Source organism: Synchiropus splendidus, chromosome 3 (genome assembly GCF_027744825.2).
Source record: "Synchiropus splendidus isolate RoL2022-P1 chromosome 3, RoL_Sspl_1.0, whole genome shotgun sequence".
In the NCBI taxonomy this organism is placed as follows: domain Eukaryota; kingdom Metazoa; phylum Chordata; class Actinopteri; order Syngnathiformes; family Callionymidae; genus Synchiropus; species Synchiropus splendidus.
Genome location: NC_071336.1, coordinates 12,300,265 through 12,316,740, shown reverse-complemented (window position 1 = coordinate 12,316,740; position 16,476 = coordinate 12,300,265). Strand labels below are relative to the sequence as shown.

The 16,476-nt window shown below is 44.6% G+C and overlaps 1 protein-coding gene across 2 annotated transcripts in view; it reads right to left on the bottom strand.

The window, feature by feature from the left end:
• Positions 1 to 7,643, bottom strand: part of fgf11a (fibroblast growth factor 11a) — a 45,212-nt gene extending 37,569 nt beyond the window's left edge. The window contains exons 1-2 of one of the 2 annotated variants that reach the window (XM_053860599.1): positions 6,883 to 7,643; positions 6,491 to 6,801 (exon numbers count right to left, since the gene is read on the bottom strand). In XM_053860599.1, the coding sequence (XP_053716574.1) occupies positions 6,491 to 6,683 (193 nt within the window). In that variant the 5' untranslated portion in view covers positions 6,684 to 6,801; positions 6,883 to 7,643. The remainder of the gene's footprint in view (positions 1 to 6,490; positions 6,802 to 6,882) is intronic. The other variant, XM_053860600.1, reaches the window with a different exon arrangement.
• Between the last annotated feature and the right edge of the window lie 8,833 nt (positions 7,644 to 16,476).

Below are 16,476 nucleotides of genomic sequence, written 5' to 3'. Positions count from 1 at the left end.
TGTCACGGTGGAAAAAGAAGAATAAAACTGGATTTTCGGTAGACGGTAGTATATCTACCCTCAGTAGGACACAATGGACACTCTTAAAGCCAGTTTATTACCGTAAATATAATGGTTGGGACATCCCAACTTAGGGGGTGAACTGACAGAGTGGTGAAAATACATGTTATCTCAAAGTAGCACTGACAAATGTGTCTGTCACTCATTTTGGTATTGGTCCTTCTGAGCAGCAGTTCAGAAACGCCTGTCAGTGATATATTGGACGTTTATTAAAACCAGAAAAGATATGAGAAGTACAGTCAGCAGTAGCTGAACTGAGGTGCCTCATAAGCCCATGTACACATACATAAACAGTCAAGCACTTGTAAGATTTCACGCCTCGACCTTTTTAATATGCAGTGCTTTTTTGTGTTCACGCCTGTGTTAAATTGATCATAAATTGGTTATGGGGGGTTTCTGCCTGCAGCATGTGAATATTTTGATTTTCATTGTCAGCAGCGATTAAAGGGCCACTGCACCTCTTTTCCTGCGTGTATTTGTGTGTCTTTAGGCTGGAGCGTGTGACATTGAGGAGGTGCTGACTCTCACCAGTCGATTGCCGCTTGGACTCTCTGGAGACGTAGAATTCAAACGGAATTGAAACTGTCCATTGCAGAATCACAGGATGGGTGACCAGCGTCGATAAATGTGTGCATGTATGACTGCGTGTGATACAAGGTCGGGTGGAGGATGTTTAGATGGAGGCTCCCCATCATCATCTAGTTATGAATTCAACTACTGCTGGTTGTTTCATGTAATGCTTGGATCATGGATTTGACTCAACATAACTTTCAATATTTTTGTTTTTCACTTCAACACAATACACGAAAACAGCAAGTAAGGAATGGTGTATATTATTAAAGCTTCATTTACTTTCTTTTGTAAAAAGATATGCACTAAAATATGTGTATTTCATAAGCGACTGAATATCTTCTTACGCAATGCTGATTATGATAATAATCCATCAAGAGTGTTCACTTCTTAGCAACTCTGTTTTTGTCACATGATCATTCCTGAACCTCGTGCTAATCCTTCCCAAAATAGAGGAGCATGCCCGCTGTCAGAACGCTGATCCACCGAAATGCTGTGAAGTCTTTCATGGTCCTGCAGCATTAATACGGGTTTATTTGACTGAAGTCATTTCTTGCATCGCTTCATGAATATGCAGTATCACCATCGATTTTGTGAAAATGACAGTCGACTGAAAACTTGAATAATTGAGCGTTGTTTTTCCCGACGTAACTGCAAGGAAGCTGCACAAAATGAGCCTGATAACTTGATCCTTCGAAGTAAACCTGATCTCTTCTTGTCCTCCGTGCCAATGATGTACCATGTAACTGTTCCAAAAATGCTCCGCCGCAGACTTAAGCAGCTTGGTCTACGCGCATTTGCATCACAAGGCCGTACATGATGTTCCGTCTGGAAGTGGTGAGTGACATCTGCAGTCTGCAGTGGAGCACATGAATCAATCTTCAATGGGGGGCGGGGCTGAAAGCTGCCATCGATCATCTGCAAACATTAACATCTCAGAATCATTCAGTCAGCGTTCACACAAACCAGAGCGGGATAATGGAGGTCGCAAGCTCCGGGACATAATTGATTGATCATCCATCAATTGGTGATGGTTTGCAATCATATCAAAGTTCTGCTGATTACTGTCACTCACACTGCAGCGCAGTAACACGCCAGTGAAGCTAATGCAGACATAGGATGGCCGTGCCATGTTGTGAAAGTCTTGAAGTCTGGTTCTTTTTCACCCAACTGATGCGAACATGTATTGTCTATGGAAGATGCTGCTTCCTAGAGTGCTGCCTAACACACACATCGTACATCGAGAACCTACAGAGGTTCGTAGTGGACAGGGCCGTCACCACAAGGATGGCAAAACAGCCAGTTGCCTAGGGTCCCGAGTTGGCTGGGGGGCCCAGACAACGACTGGTTATTAAGTGAATGCAACAACAAATTGTGTGCGCCTCTTTTAGTCCTGTCATAGTCAGAAAAGTGCAACGACTCTATCTATGTGAATTCCGAATTCTTCCTAAATGTCCTACGCATAAATTCCAATATTTGCGGAAACACTGCGGTCCCTGGAACCCCATCCACCACTTGAGCGGTGACAGTGCCGTCTCCCCACGGTCAGGTGAGCGGTCTGACCGAGCAGGAGCGGTTCAACACCAGCTGAAACTACATGGACTGTACAATCCATGTTTGCACTTAATTTGAACACTTGACCAATCCTACCATTTTGTATGTCAACATATTAAATACCTTTCAGTACTTTACTATGTCTCAAAATATATTCCAGACTATTTCAGAAATTAAAATAAATCGTGAAAAACAAGCCGCATTTGATATTGAATCGTCAGTCAAGCAGTTTCATCCACAAATTTTAATTTTATTACATATATATATCTTATTATTAACAGAATAGGAAATACCAGTGTGTCCACATTCACTTTGTATCGTGCTTCATAATAATATGACATTGTCAAAGTTTAGCATTGTTAAATTTGGTTTTGATGGAACTGGTGTAGGTTCTCTGCGAACATTCCTGTTAGTGCATTGGGTTCCTCCAATTTCATTCAAGTTGCCAGCTTTTGGCAATTGTTCGCCTTGTAAAGTCTGACATTTTCCCAGCCCTACGTCAAGAGACCTATCTGGTTTAACAACACAGCGTCACCGTTGTGGTGTCACGTGTGACATTTTAGGTCGAGTGACAGGAGTAACGTAAAACAGAGTTAGTAATTTAACAAGTGCAATCCACCCGTGCAGTAAATTTCCAAACTCTGAGAATCAGAGCTAAAAAGAAAAAAAAAAAAAAAGTCCATCTGCTCTGCACAACTTATGGTCTGACAACAAAATAAATTTAAATTGTCAGTCCCATAACTTCTACTGATTAAAGACTCAATTTAACATTGGCGTACCAACACTTTGGTGGTTATTCGTGAAGATCTGCTCTGTGTACATGGATATAGTTTCAGCATTATTTTAACAGGAGAGCCATTTATGACCACCTTGCGCTCTGTTTGAGCCCAGAGTCAGGATGAAGTGGGCTGGGGAGGTTTTAAACCAAGTCCAGACAGATGTCTTTAAATGTGGCAATGAAGATTGGTGCAACTTTGTGTGGGGCACATTTGGAAAATGTTAAGTTTAATGTGATTTTAAATGCAAAAGAGAAAATGAATGAATGAATTATTTGAGCAAAATCATAGCTAATGATTTCTTGAGTCCTTTTCTCATTGCAGGTAATATTCACTTCATTTTCTACATCTCAAAATGGATGGCTAAAAACCCTTTCCTGTCTACCAATTTGCTGTCTGTTTTTCTGGCAAATACACCCTAACAATTTAGTTTGGTTCTGAGGCACCCGCACCCACCAACGTACACCAACACGTTTATACGATGATAGGTTTATTCTCTCACACGGGTCTTCTGATTCTCTGCAACAAATCAGCCGTAACAGCTGATGGACCAGAACCAGCGGGTCCTTAACCATTGTGGCAAGACTGAAAGAGTGAAAGTGATGGAAAGGTCTGATGTCCTTGAGAAGACAAGTGGGGGGTTGATGGGCCGATCAAGGCTACGCGGGGCTGAGAGCACAGGAGGATAGATTAAGAAGCAGAACATTGATAAAGAGAGTGTAGGGGAACCAGTGAGTGTGTTTGCATGCGTGCAACTGTACAAGGCCACATTAACTCATTTTGCTAATAACGTCTGTGTGTGTGTGCGTGTGTGTGTGTGGACGACATCGCACACTGGTGTGGTTGATGTTATTGATATGTCAGTGTTTGCTCATAAATCAGAGGGAAACTGCTCAAACAGTCATTCACGCCCACACAACCAAGCACAGACGCGCACACAGTGAAGGTACAACATCAGCTGTTCTGGATTTACTTTGATATCCAATAGGAGGCTTAGCGCCCTGATTAGATCCTATCACTCACGCACACACAATTATCTCAGTCCTACACACTCACCTCGAATCATCGTCTATTGTGCTGCGTTCGAAGGGCACATGCTAGGTTATGCACACGACACTCAAAACCTCGCTCGCAGTTCATTATTTCAAAGGGCTGGTTCTGATCCTGGATCCAACATAAACAGACACTTGTGTTCCAGTCTATTGGCAGCTGCTCTTCATCCTGCATCAGGTTTGGACGACAGTGTGCTTAATAATATTCCATGAAATGAAAAGAGAATATTCCGGAGTGTGAAATGAGAAGATAAAAGGAGCAGCATGAACTTTAGGTTTTTGTAATTCACAATTTTTTTTGTCAATTACACAAACTGAAGTAGCAGTTTTGAAAATGAACTGCTACTTCATTTTCAAAAATAAGCTTATGGGAGTCATCATCTGCTTTATTGTGCACTGTATCACATACTTGATAGCAACCCACCAGAGCAACCTAAAGCACTGTGATCCAGCCGTAAGTGACTGCTGCTCCGCTCTGCTTTTTCATTGGCTGGATGAAACCTAGACTCTTCTCTTATTTACTACGGATTTATTTCACAATAACTGTTTCAAAGTCGAGGCAGATGGTGATGTTATTAATTTGTGCGTATTAGGAAGCATGCGAAGTGCGAGTTGACCTTGCAAAAAAGCTGAATGTGCATCCTTACATCATTAGTATGGGCTTGGTGTGTGTGTCTTTCTGGGCGGAAGGTGGGGAGGTGACAGGGAAATAGTGGAGAAGTAGATGGCCTGTGGGTCAGGCTGGGACACACACACACAAACAAACACACACACACACACACACAACGACTCACACTACCAACGCATGTCCCTCACACATACACTTATTGATTGATGCTGGTCGGAAGTGAGGGTTTCAGGACACACGTCAGTGGCATGTGATGTGCCTACACACAATGCACATGACACACATGAGTCGATCAGCCAGGAGGAAGAGGTGAGTGTTTAAGGACACGCAGTCAACAGTCTCTCCAGACGTCCTTAAATGCCCTGCAGGATATTACGAAGAGCCAAACTGGTCCAGATACCTGGTGTCTGAAGATCCTCAAGAGTACTGAATTATAAAATAACAATTTTCATTCGAGCGATGACCACAGAGTGGTTTCTAGGCGGAGAAGCGGGAGGGAGGAAAAGAAGGGGAGAATAAGAGTCTGTTTAACCTGACGTTTATTTCTGTGCAGAGGTCAAACATGTCCTCAGGCGAGAGCCCAGGCAATCATAGAGGAACACGCACGCACACACATGAACACACGCACGCACGCATGCGCGCACGCACAGGCTTCTGGCGGCAATGATGAAGATGCCAGGTGTCATACATGATGGTTAACACCGACCCTGGAAGTCATAAAACCTCCATCAGTGGTGAAGCTGCTGATGCGTCTCTAACCTCCCACCCCCGGCCTGTGTTCCCGCTCTCATCATCACCGTCATAAATCCATCACTTAAAGGAGAGCTGGACCATCGCCGTGAGGATGATTCAATAAAAAGGAAACAGTGAGAAAAAGTGGGTTGTCCATCCATCCATCATCACATAACCAAGGCTAATCACATCCAATAAAGGAGCAAACGGGTCGGTAAGGCTTCCTGACATCTGCCGGGTACGAGAGGAACACGGAGCCCGAGTCGGAGTTGCGCTACATTGTTGGTGTTGCCGAATAATTTGAGAGAAAAGCTTAGTCATATACACGGAAGACGTACAGCGTAGCTCATAAATTGAGGCGTACAAATACGTAAACATTTAAAGATGAAGTCTGGAACCAAAGGTGCAACAATAAATATATGAAAACAGCCAAATTTTATCACTTAAAAAAGCAGGAGGTACTGAGAATTTGAGAAACAATATGCATAATTTCAGGCCTGTGTGCGTCTTTGTTCTTGCCTGCCTACTGTACATGCCTGCTTTGTGTGGCTGCTTCATCTAAATATAGAAAAGCAATAAACATAATTCCACGGGTGAATCATGACTGAAACAAACAACAGCGCACACAAGAGCTATACACATATGTGCTGCTTTAATAACGCTTTAATATTGTCCTCCATTGTCACGTTTTGGGAATATAAAGGCAAATAAATATAAAGGCAAATCACAGCTGAGTGTTGAAATGATGATCGTAATAGTCAGCAAAGGTGTGCGGCATATTTCTTTGTCTCATATTTAAGTAAAATAATGATGCACATTGGGCAGATTTACGGTCACCTTGACCCGTGCAAGGTCATAAGGTCATATTGTTCTGATGTTGAAGACCCGGAGTGTGTGTTTGTGTGTTGTCGGCTGCAGGATTGATGTGCCCACTTATGTGGGTTTATGAATACAAGACATCTTAAGTGATAAATTCATAGTCCTAGATTTGGATTGGCAGCAAAAATAATCCCCAACACTGACAATCATCCAGTCAAGTGACTGACAGACATGGAACCTTCCGGACATGAGATATGAGCAGTGTGACTGGTGTCGTGTGTAGCAACAATGAGACTCACCTGGTCTCTTCTCCATCTTCCTGCCCCGGCTGCCGCACAGCCGGACTTTGGATATGAGGATGAGGATCTGCTTCTGGCATAGTGACTTGTTGCTCTTTGGGCATGGCTTCCGCTTGCTGGCGATTTGCCTGTTCGCCTGGGGGTCCTTGACCTCCCTGCGCTGGCGAATGAGCGAGCTGGCGAGAGCGGCCATCTTCCTTGCACGGACCCTGTTGCCGAATCAACGGCGGTTGTTGGCCCGCTGGCGCCCAGGTGTCGGGGGGTACCGTGGGCCACCCCCCTATCCTTACACCCAGGGCGACGGAGCACAGCTGAGCGAGAGGAACAGAGTGAAGGGTCTTCAGAGAGGTGAAAGAATCTTGAGTGAAGACAAGGTCCAGCAAAATCGTTACCTCAAGTTGGTCCCTCAGCTAAAGCCTTGTCCGCTGCATGGACGAGTCATAATGCCATTCTGACCAAGAAAAAAATGCACCGGAACAGAGTTCCGTCTGAGCCGATCCCAAGGTAAGCCTGTCCTACTTTCCAAAAGCTCAGGGGAAGTTCGTACTAAAACTGTCCCAAAGACGGCAAATACGTGAGATGCATCGTGACCCTAGGTATGCAGCGGCTTCAATCTGGCAGTCCTCCGCGAGAGACAACAGGGAGGCACAGCATTGTCTTGAACCAAATCTTTAGACTGATGTACAGATCAGCAGAAGACTGACCTGGGCGATCTGTTGGCGAGACACCGGTGACAGAAGACTCAGTGACTTTCAAGCTTCCGTCCCGTCCCCAGAAAGAGCACTGGCACCCTGAGAGGCGAAGACCTGATAAATCCAACAGTCAAGAGATGAGCAGGACTCGGCGGTGGGATCCTGTCCTCATCTACTGGTGCTCCAACTCTGTTGGAGAGTGCAGTGCCGTGTCCTTCAAGCCACGCGTGCTGTCTCGCAGAGGGAGGGATGAATGAACGGAGGAGGACAGAGGAGGGGAGGGGGTGGACCGGCGACTCTGGCAGGTAGCCATGTCTCACGTGAGATGCTGCCGGGTCCTCATCCTCCACTGGTGGGTGGCAGCAGTCCGGAGCGGTTCTGTGGAGTCCAGCTCTCTCCAGGAGAAGGCACGTCTGAGCGGGAGCGCTCACAGTGATGAGGTGTGAAGCAGGCGAGTGTGTGTGAGAGAGCGGGTGAGTGTGAGTGAGGCAGGCAAGTGTGCATGTGTGCGAGTTGTGCTTGTTGTGTTCACAGTGAATTACAGCGAGCTGGCAGCTCCACATGAGGACTGGCTCTCTCCCTCCCTCGCTCCCTCCCTCCCCCACTGTCACTACCATCCCTCCATCTAAGTGGGCCACCTCCTCCTCTAATTGTCCTCTCCTCTTTCTTGAAGTCTCACGTTCCTCCTGACCGAGCCGAGCCGAGCCGGGCTGGGTCAGACCTCAGGTGCCCTCTTCACACACACGCACACCTCCTCACCCCCCCACCCACATCCCTGTAGTGATGCTGGCTTAAAGAGACACCGTCAGTGAGGTCGTCAGCGCTGTGCTCAGATGCGGACGCACAGATGCAGCGACTCTGACTCACTTTGCGTCACCAGCATCAAACAAAGACCATGATAAATAAAGTGACCAGAGAGTCAGCCAGTCCTGTAGAATACACCAGTTACAATACATCAAAGTTTGAATCGCTCATATAATTTGGTTGGAATTCATAGTGAAATATAGCCGTCAAGATTTCAATACAGGTTGGATAGTATTCTTCATCGTGGATGACGGAATACAAGGACTTCAAATATAGAGTCGTTGGTTGACAGAACTTGACTTCCAAAATCCCTGCTCATCATCAATTTCAAAATAAACCTGGACCCACTGCAATGACAGGTAATGTTTTTCTCAGCATTCGTCTGAACATATATAAATGGGAATCTCTGGAAATGTTCATAATGGGTTGAGGAGCAGACGGTTTGACACGGGTCAGGATCGGATATAGGAGTGTTTATGAAGAGGCAGCATTTTCCTGGATCCATTCAGAACTGGGAAAGAAAGGGAAAACTTGACTTTTTAAAACGCCGTACCATGAAATTACAAAAATGAATAACCTTCCATGAGACACATGAGATCAGGTCCTGATTTTAAAACTGTGAAATATGATGTAAGTAAGTCGTCGGGGCAATAGTGGTATAAGATCATGCTGTGTGGTACGGGTTCAAAGAGGGAACATTTTGTTGTTGTTTGTGTTTTTGCCATGAGCCAAAATAATATGTGAATCCTGAAATTTGTTTTATTAATTCGCCTTTATACTGTCATGTGGAGTGGACTCCTTCCTCTATATACTGTATGTGCTGTCTCAGCATTTTCCCTAGATCACATTTTGGAGAAAACAGCCAACTAATAAAAATGTTCATAAATCAGAACCCACAGAAAACCCCACTTTATAGTCCTTAATAAATTGGGTGAAAAATGTGTTTCTGAAAGCCAAGTGGAACATTCTGGAAACCCATAAACCGAGGCACAAAATGGCACAATCCTCTTGGAAATAGAATTAGTTTAAGCCCCAACTCACACTTTTTCAGGAAGGTTTTAATTTGATTAGAGGCTAAGTGACCAGGATTTAATTACACTGGGCAGAAAATCAAGTGTGACGCGTGAATCTGAATGAAATGACCTTAATCACCAAAAGCCACTATTTGTCTGATGACAATTTTGCTTTTGTGCTGCCTAACACAACATGTACTTGGGATAAAGAAGACTGAAATGACTGATGTTCCATGTTTACAATCCACAGACATTCAGTGACCAGAAGATGCTGCGCTGGTAAAATGAAGCACTTTGCACAGGAGAGCAGCCGCGCGGCAGGCCAGTGGTCCCTCCTGCTCTGTAGGCGCAGAGATGGAATGCCTCATTTCAGTTTGAGTCAAACTAGGTTGGGTGATGAGCCAGACTCCTGTGAGTGGCTATTCTGCTGAGCTGTCCCGCAATATATAGACAATAACATATGCTCCCCTCTGCTAAAAACATGAATCAGTCATTAGTTTCCATCCACTTGTTGCGGTTAGAAAACCTTTTGTTAGTGAGTTTATGTTCATAATGTTCAATTTATGAGATAGATGTTGGGGTGCGACTCAACAGAGTATGTGGTTCAGCTCTGGCTCTTGCTGCGCTGCTGTGCCATGCTCCACTGTTCTTCTGTAATTGGACGCCGAACAACATCTCCCTGTTAACCTTTCTAATCAAATGGAATGTTCATCTGAGCTGACATTTCCAAAACAGAATAATTACTTTGCTCACTTTATCTCAACTACAAGAGCTTCAGTGCCATTTCAGCGCCGCAATATTTTCTAATGACGGAGACAGCTGCTATATGAACAGCGCGAAAAGGTTAGACATGATTCAGTGGCATTGGTTTTCTCAGAAGGAAGCTTGGCGATTCACTCTTCATTGGAAGGTTTGTTGCTCTCCTGAAGACAGAGAGCCAGATAAGGCAGTTTGGGCTTCAAACTCTTGTCAAAGTGAAAGACCCAGGACAGTTCAGAGTGATTTAAGCCCCACTTTGAACACCTCGAACACCTTGATACTTCGGTAGTGACAGGCTGCAGCCGTGTCAGGAAACAGTGTCCTCATTTTACCAGCCCACTGGATGGCACACATTTTTTTCCTTTTTTTTAATATCACCTTGGAAGAATCCCCTTCTATGAACTAAAGAAAAATATATGGTCTATTCTATTTTTTGTATTTTTATTTTGAGCCAATAATTTTTTTTTTCCCTCTGTCTTTAAGGAGTTTATTTTAAGTAATTTTGCTGTGAAAATATACTGAACAAAATTCTAAACGCAACATGTCATAGCGCTCTCTAATAGTACTGTGATTTGCACAGTAAGATTATTATGTACAAGACACTTGGTCAGACTGAATCACTTCGGAAGGTTTTTGTTCTCCGTGATCACAATGTGTGGCTATTTTGAGTGAATCTGAGACGCGTGTCTTCCAGACTTGCTCCACACACAGAAGGACCATACCCTGACCATTCCTCAGATTGGGGACAATAAAAAGCTGTTGTAAAACAAGACGCCATGGACGCCTGCAGTGGTGAGGCCAATGGCATCTTGGTGTCCACCGTTCAAAGAAATAACCCGCCACACGTACATATACCACGTGTTAACCACAAGGGCTCAAGATCGCCGCATCCAGATCCTGCACCTGCATGATCACCTGCGGCCTGCCACACACACAGCTGATGAAGTTGTTGGTTTGAACAACGGGTGAGTTTCCATATGGACAGTCAGAAACCACCGATATACTGATTTGGGTATAAATGGGATTAACCTCTGATGCAATCGGACACCATTTTAATCTTGTACTGTTGCGGTAAATAAAGATTTCAGTCAGAACCAGATTTTATTAAAACATGCACATGTTGTGTTTATAATTTGGTTCAATATACATACCATTTTCAGTAAATACTTTCTGATTCCAGACACACTATGAAGCAGCTGGGTCGCCTCTGGAATACATTTTTCTTTTCCCCCTCAAATTTCCTCACATTCTTGCAATTGGGCCGTGGCTTGTAGGGGGCAGCATGGACCACTTTGGCAGCCCCTGCTTTAACCGACAAGTAATGGATTTGCAGTCTTCAGTCGTTGGTACAACATTCTGGACATCAACTCTGAGACATGCCATCCTGTGAGTCATTGGCGACATCACTCCGGTTCTGTCTATCCCGCTCGGTTTCGGCCCGTGTACGGCTCAGTCCAGCGTCCTCAGCTGTTGGCTGGGAGCTCCGTTTCTTGGCTCATTTTTCAAGTGTGAAGACTCCATCAGTCTCCTTCAGCGCCAGCTTCTCTACATCAAGCTGCAACGTTTTTCTCTGCCAGAATGGAGCTGAAGTTTGGCTGCCTTGTTGCTCCCGCCTCCCGTTTCGAAGGATCCCTCAGTTTTCAAATGATCAATGCATAATAATCATTTTCACTTCAGTGTTTTGCCTCACTTTTGCTTCAAGATCGGTGTTAGTGATAAGACAGTGTCATTTTTCTATGAATTTACACGCTTCTTGCGCCTGTTCATGTAGGTCATTGATTTCAGTGGGGGGAAGCCTCTGGATAACATCTGGAAAAGTGAAATATTTTCAGTCCAGTTGCCCAATTTAAATCATCTTGATCCATTTTTTTTATTCAAATTAATCACCAGCCTTTGATTTATATCATCAGCGATACAAAAGGACACTGGAACTCCCTTGCAACATTTACGTCCACCTAGTCCTTGGGTGTGTATGTGTGTATCCAGTAGATGATTAAAGAGTGCGGTCACAATAGAAACCTCTAAATCAAGTAGCGGTCGTTTGGAGGGTGAGCGGGGCTCCTGGGTTTATGGGTGCACAGGGGTTTTCATGGTGCAGGAAGACAACTCAGGACAGTGAAAGGGGAACTGCAGTGTGCATACATTAGTCTGCCCATCTGTGCACGCGCGTGTGTGTGTGTGTGTGAGAGAGAGAGCGAGCGAGTGAGGGGGAAACCCTGCAGGATTTTCTCTGCATGGCCAGCAGAATTAGACAAAAGGCATTAGCCAGTCTCCTCCCGGGGAGTTTGGGGTCTGCTGTTATTACACTGTGCATGACTCTATCACCTTGAGGACATTATTTCGTCTTTATGCGCTTCTCAAGCCAATTAGACCTCAGTCTGACAGTCATTGTTATTTTTGTGCGAATACATGTCTGGAATATGCTGTTGTCGGAATGCTGGGGCACAAAATAATGATGTCCTCTGTGTTTCCACTGTGGAACATGATTTTGCTGCGTGCAGATGCAGCATATGCTGAACTGCGGTTCAGTGAGTTGAAGTCTCATGCATACATTAGGCATCAGAGAGCAGAGAAGTTCCTCGTCTGAGGAACACTGGAATGATCCAGACACTCCACAGCTCATTGCCATTAGAAAGGATCCCAGTTCACCCCAAGAGTTGACTCGAATTGGATTGAAGTCCCAGACATTCCTGCTGTTCGCCTGCAGTACCAACGTCCTATATAATAGTCTCTTGCCTTGTTTGGCATTCAGCTTTTTAAGGTGGCCAGCATTAGCATCTTTCACCTCCCCACAATACAATGGCCATAAATGATGTAAGTCTGTTTTGTCCGTATTGCTCCATAATGCTTGTGGACACAAAGCAAACAGAGCAGTACCGCTGGAAACCGTGGGGTCAGTGTTGCTGTTATTCGCAGACGGGAAGCGGGTCATGATTAAGACGGCGGAAATTCTCCGTCCTCCAGTCGCGACATATTTAACAGCCTCAGCGACCGCCAGCTTGTACAACGATTCCTCTTTTGTGAAAGAGCTGCATTATCAATACTTCTTCCACAGTCGCCATGTTTGATTCAGAGTTTGTTGTTGTCACAACTTTTTGACTCTGGGCTGCTCCCCCTGGTGGATATAATGGTAAACAGCCATACCAACGCAAAGAACCCATCAAATGATCCGTGACGATAACTTTGTTTGAAAAGGACGGGTACATTTTCGTACGTAAAGAGAGCATAAGTGGGGCTTGAGAAGGGGGCGAGAATGCATCCAAAGATCATCCAAACAGAGTAGCAGACATAGCTAACCAACCAGGGGTCTGTCGACTGTTTACAGTGGTCAGTCCAGAACTATTGTTGACACCTGATTTATGTGAGCTTGACTGTTTGGAACGAAAAGCTGCATCACATGGATGAGGGAGACGGGTGTACTGGTACAGAAAGAATGAAGTGGTTCAGAAGGAGCAGGTTTTTAAAGACCGATACGAGAGCCGGAATGGTTCACTTTCTCTTCATTACATTCAGAATCCAAAGTTTGCGATCTATCATGGCCACATCAGTAATTGCAGGAAGGTAGACGGGGGTTCTGGGACATCATATTTCAGCCGTGTCCTGCCGAGGCTTGCTGTCACAGATAAATACACTCAATAAATATATGGAACCCACACACTGGCGTCTATAAACCCACAAATGAAGCCGTGTCAGAGCAAACACAAAACACTGAGAGGAGTGTGTTTATCACTGGCTGCTTTATTGAGTGCGTGTCACCTCCAGCTCACCTCTAAATCCCGGCTCACATTCAAACGCCATACATTCTGCTTCAGCAGCAGCTTCTGGACTTGACGAAAACAAATGCGAGCGGGTTGCTCTTCATCGCCTTCTAACGGGAGAGTTCTCCTCCAAATTAATGGAGACTACAGGGGTTTTCCACAGAAAGGGGAGGGGCTCTCACTGCAGCAGAGCCTACTGGCTGCTCAAAATGAAAACCTCAGACAGGCTTTGAAGAAGTTCCTGTCAAAAAAAAACGATGAACGTTGGGCTTTTGTGGCAAAAGTGTGAAATGGAGCAACCATCGGCGCGATGTGATGAAAGGATGGGACACCCTGCGACTCTGGGGTGCACCATTGATGTGATGGTACCACCAGACTATGGGTCGCCGAATGTAATAATGACGACACCTATTTTTCTTCTGATTTATCAGAAATCTTCGGCAATATTTTCACGGATTCAGCAAATATTTGATACATTTGAGACACTACACTTTAATGTTACATCCCATTGTTTCATCTCTGTTAGAGTTTTTTATCTAAATGCTAAATCAAAACGTTAAATCTAAATCTGAATCTAAATCTTAAATCTAAATCTTAAATCTCAGTGAGGATATAGATGCCCCTTTCCTCCAAGTGGAGATCTAGATGCCCCCTAAATCCTTAAAACTGAGATTTAGATTTAATATTCAGATTTAGATTTTGTATTTAGTTTTAACACTTAAAAAAACGGGTGTCTTCATTTTTTACATGTAACAACTAAGCACCATAGTTGTTGTCAGTATCCAGCGATGTTTAAGGGGGCTGAGTCGGACTCAGACCCACCCGAGACAGAACCCGTAGTGTGAAAAGTTCTGTTATGCACAGTTTTATTCACTCTCCAACCTCAAACTCCTTCACCAATAACCCACAAGTCTGAATTAACTCTCGAAGGAGGCAAAAGTATAATCATCTTGGACCCGATGTCAGCCCTGCAGCACTCACAGAGAGCACAAACATATGAGAAAACAAAATAATGCCGGACAAAGTTCACAAGCTTGAGGATTGCCTTTTTTCGGAGCCTTTCTCCGGCCAATAAAGAGCTTTACAATTAATATGGTGTCCAATATTTATGATCATTGAATCTGAATGTTTTATCGAAAAAATGAATAGTTTGATCTCTCTTTTAGATTCCCAAAAACAGTGCTTTGGACAGACGATGAGAAGAAACTAAGAGCTCCTTTAGTTCACATCTTCAGTGCAAGGCAGCCACACTGGATCAGGATCCCTGTCTCTCTCCATTACAAATGATTCTCACCATTTTGGATCTGGACCAGAGTTTCTGTTACAGCTTTCAAAATGTTGGCTCATTTGCTGAAGTGGAGAGAGAGCGAGTGGTCCTCGGAGAGCCGCTAGAGAGGAAACACTGTGCTGAAACAGACAATAAAGACTGCAGAGAAATGGGGACGTGTGACTGGGAAAACAATGGCAGAGACTCTGCAGAGGCCTGGCAGGAGCCAAGCACTTGGACGGAAAACCCCATAAAGCTCCGAGAGTCCAAGCTGGCAGCCGGGTCTTACAGGCTAGAGTTGTGTGATATCGGAGTGAAACAGATTGAGATTACCCCACAGTGATCCAGAAGAAGAAAGGAGTGCAGAAAAGTAGGGACTGGTAGAAAAAGCAAAGGTCAAAATTCAGCTTTTTATTTCTGTTTAATTCTCTTATAAGAATTGAATAGAATGTTGTTAGTATTAGTATAGTATCTTCTCTCCATCATGAACCTCGATGTTACTGAAGAAACCCTCCATCTCAATAGGCAACAAAAAGAATGAATAAAAAATCTGAACTAGTCAGCAACCACTGGTTCTAAGCCTTCAGAACAGTGGCCTGGGTGAATGGTACGGAGGGCTTCAACAGATGAGTCTCATTCGGCGTCACCGTTACAACCAGAATATGACCAGAGGATTGTTGGGTTGGTCACTAATTAGAGGTCACTGACCCGATCAACTGAACCATCAATCAGTCAGTCCTGTCCAAAAATCAGTCATGCGTCACTGCTCACTGGCTCTGCTCAGTGGAGAGCATGACCGGCAACACCAGTCTGACGGAGGAACATCGAAGACGTCTCACCCAGTCATCAGACCGGCCAATAAATCACACCGCAGCTGTCGGGGGAACATTCTGGAACACAGGGAAGAGCTACTGATCCATCAACAATCGGAATCTGGACACAGATCGATGGGTCAGACTCCCCCAAGGGGGAAATGCTGAGGAAGCGCGGTTTTCAAGCCAACCTTTGCATTTGGACTTGAGGAAAGAAACACAAGGGAAAAAAAAGTCAGTACTGACCCAAAGTGCCTTCACATGGTTTACAAATGAAATGCTGCCTCAAATGTCCTCCCAAGACAGGATAGTATAGGGCGCCATGAGTAGGGATCGGCAACTGGTCACACCTCATATCACCCACCCGCTTAAAGCCATATGGAGCATTTATTTATTTGGATTTCCTTCACTGAGTGCACGTCACCTATAATATATCAATCGTATTTTAGAGCAAATGGTATCACGTTCATGGCTTCTGTGGCAGTGGAAAAAGTGCCCCTTCAGCACTGCAGAAACTCACACGCCATTCATCACCCTTGAATTTGTTTTATGATGGAAATTCCTCTGCTTCCAATATTTGCTTGTTTAGGACGCTGTTGTGTTGAATTATGTTTGTTGAGATGTTTGAATGTAATCATGGCACAGAGCGCTTGTGGATTTTTTTGCCAAATGGGGCTTCAGGACACACCGTCCTCATGTAGATGGAACTCTGTGCCATAAAATCTAGAAAGAAAGAAAATACATAGACATACATAGAGCGTCACCTGCTGAGCTCAGGAAATCGGGACACTGGTTCAGCCCATCACTAGCAATGAACCATGTTTTGTCCGATCGCTTCAATATCGGAGAACTGTTCGGGCCTGGAGTTTTATCACTCAGGG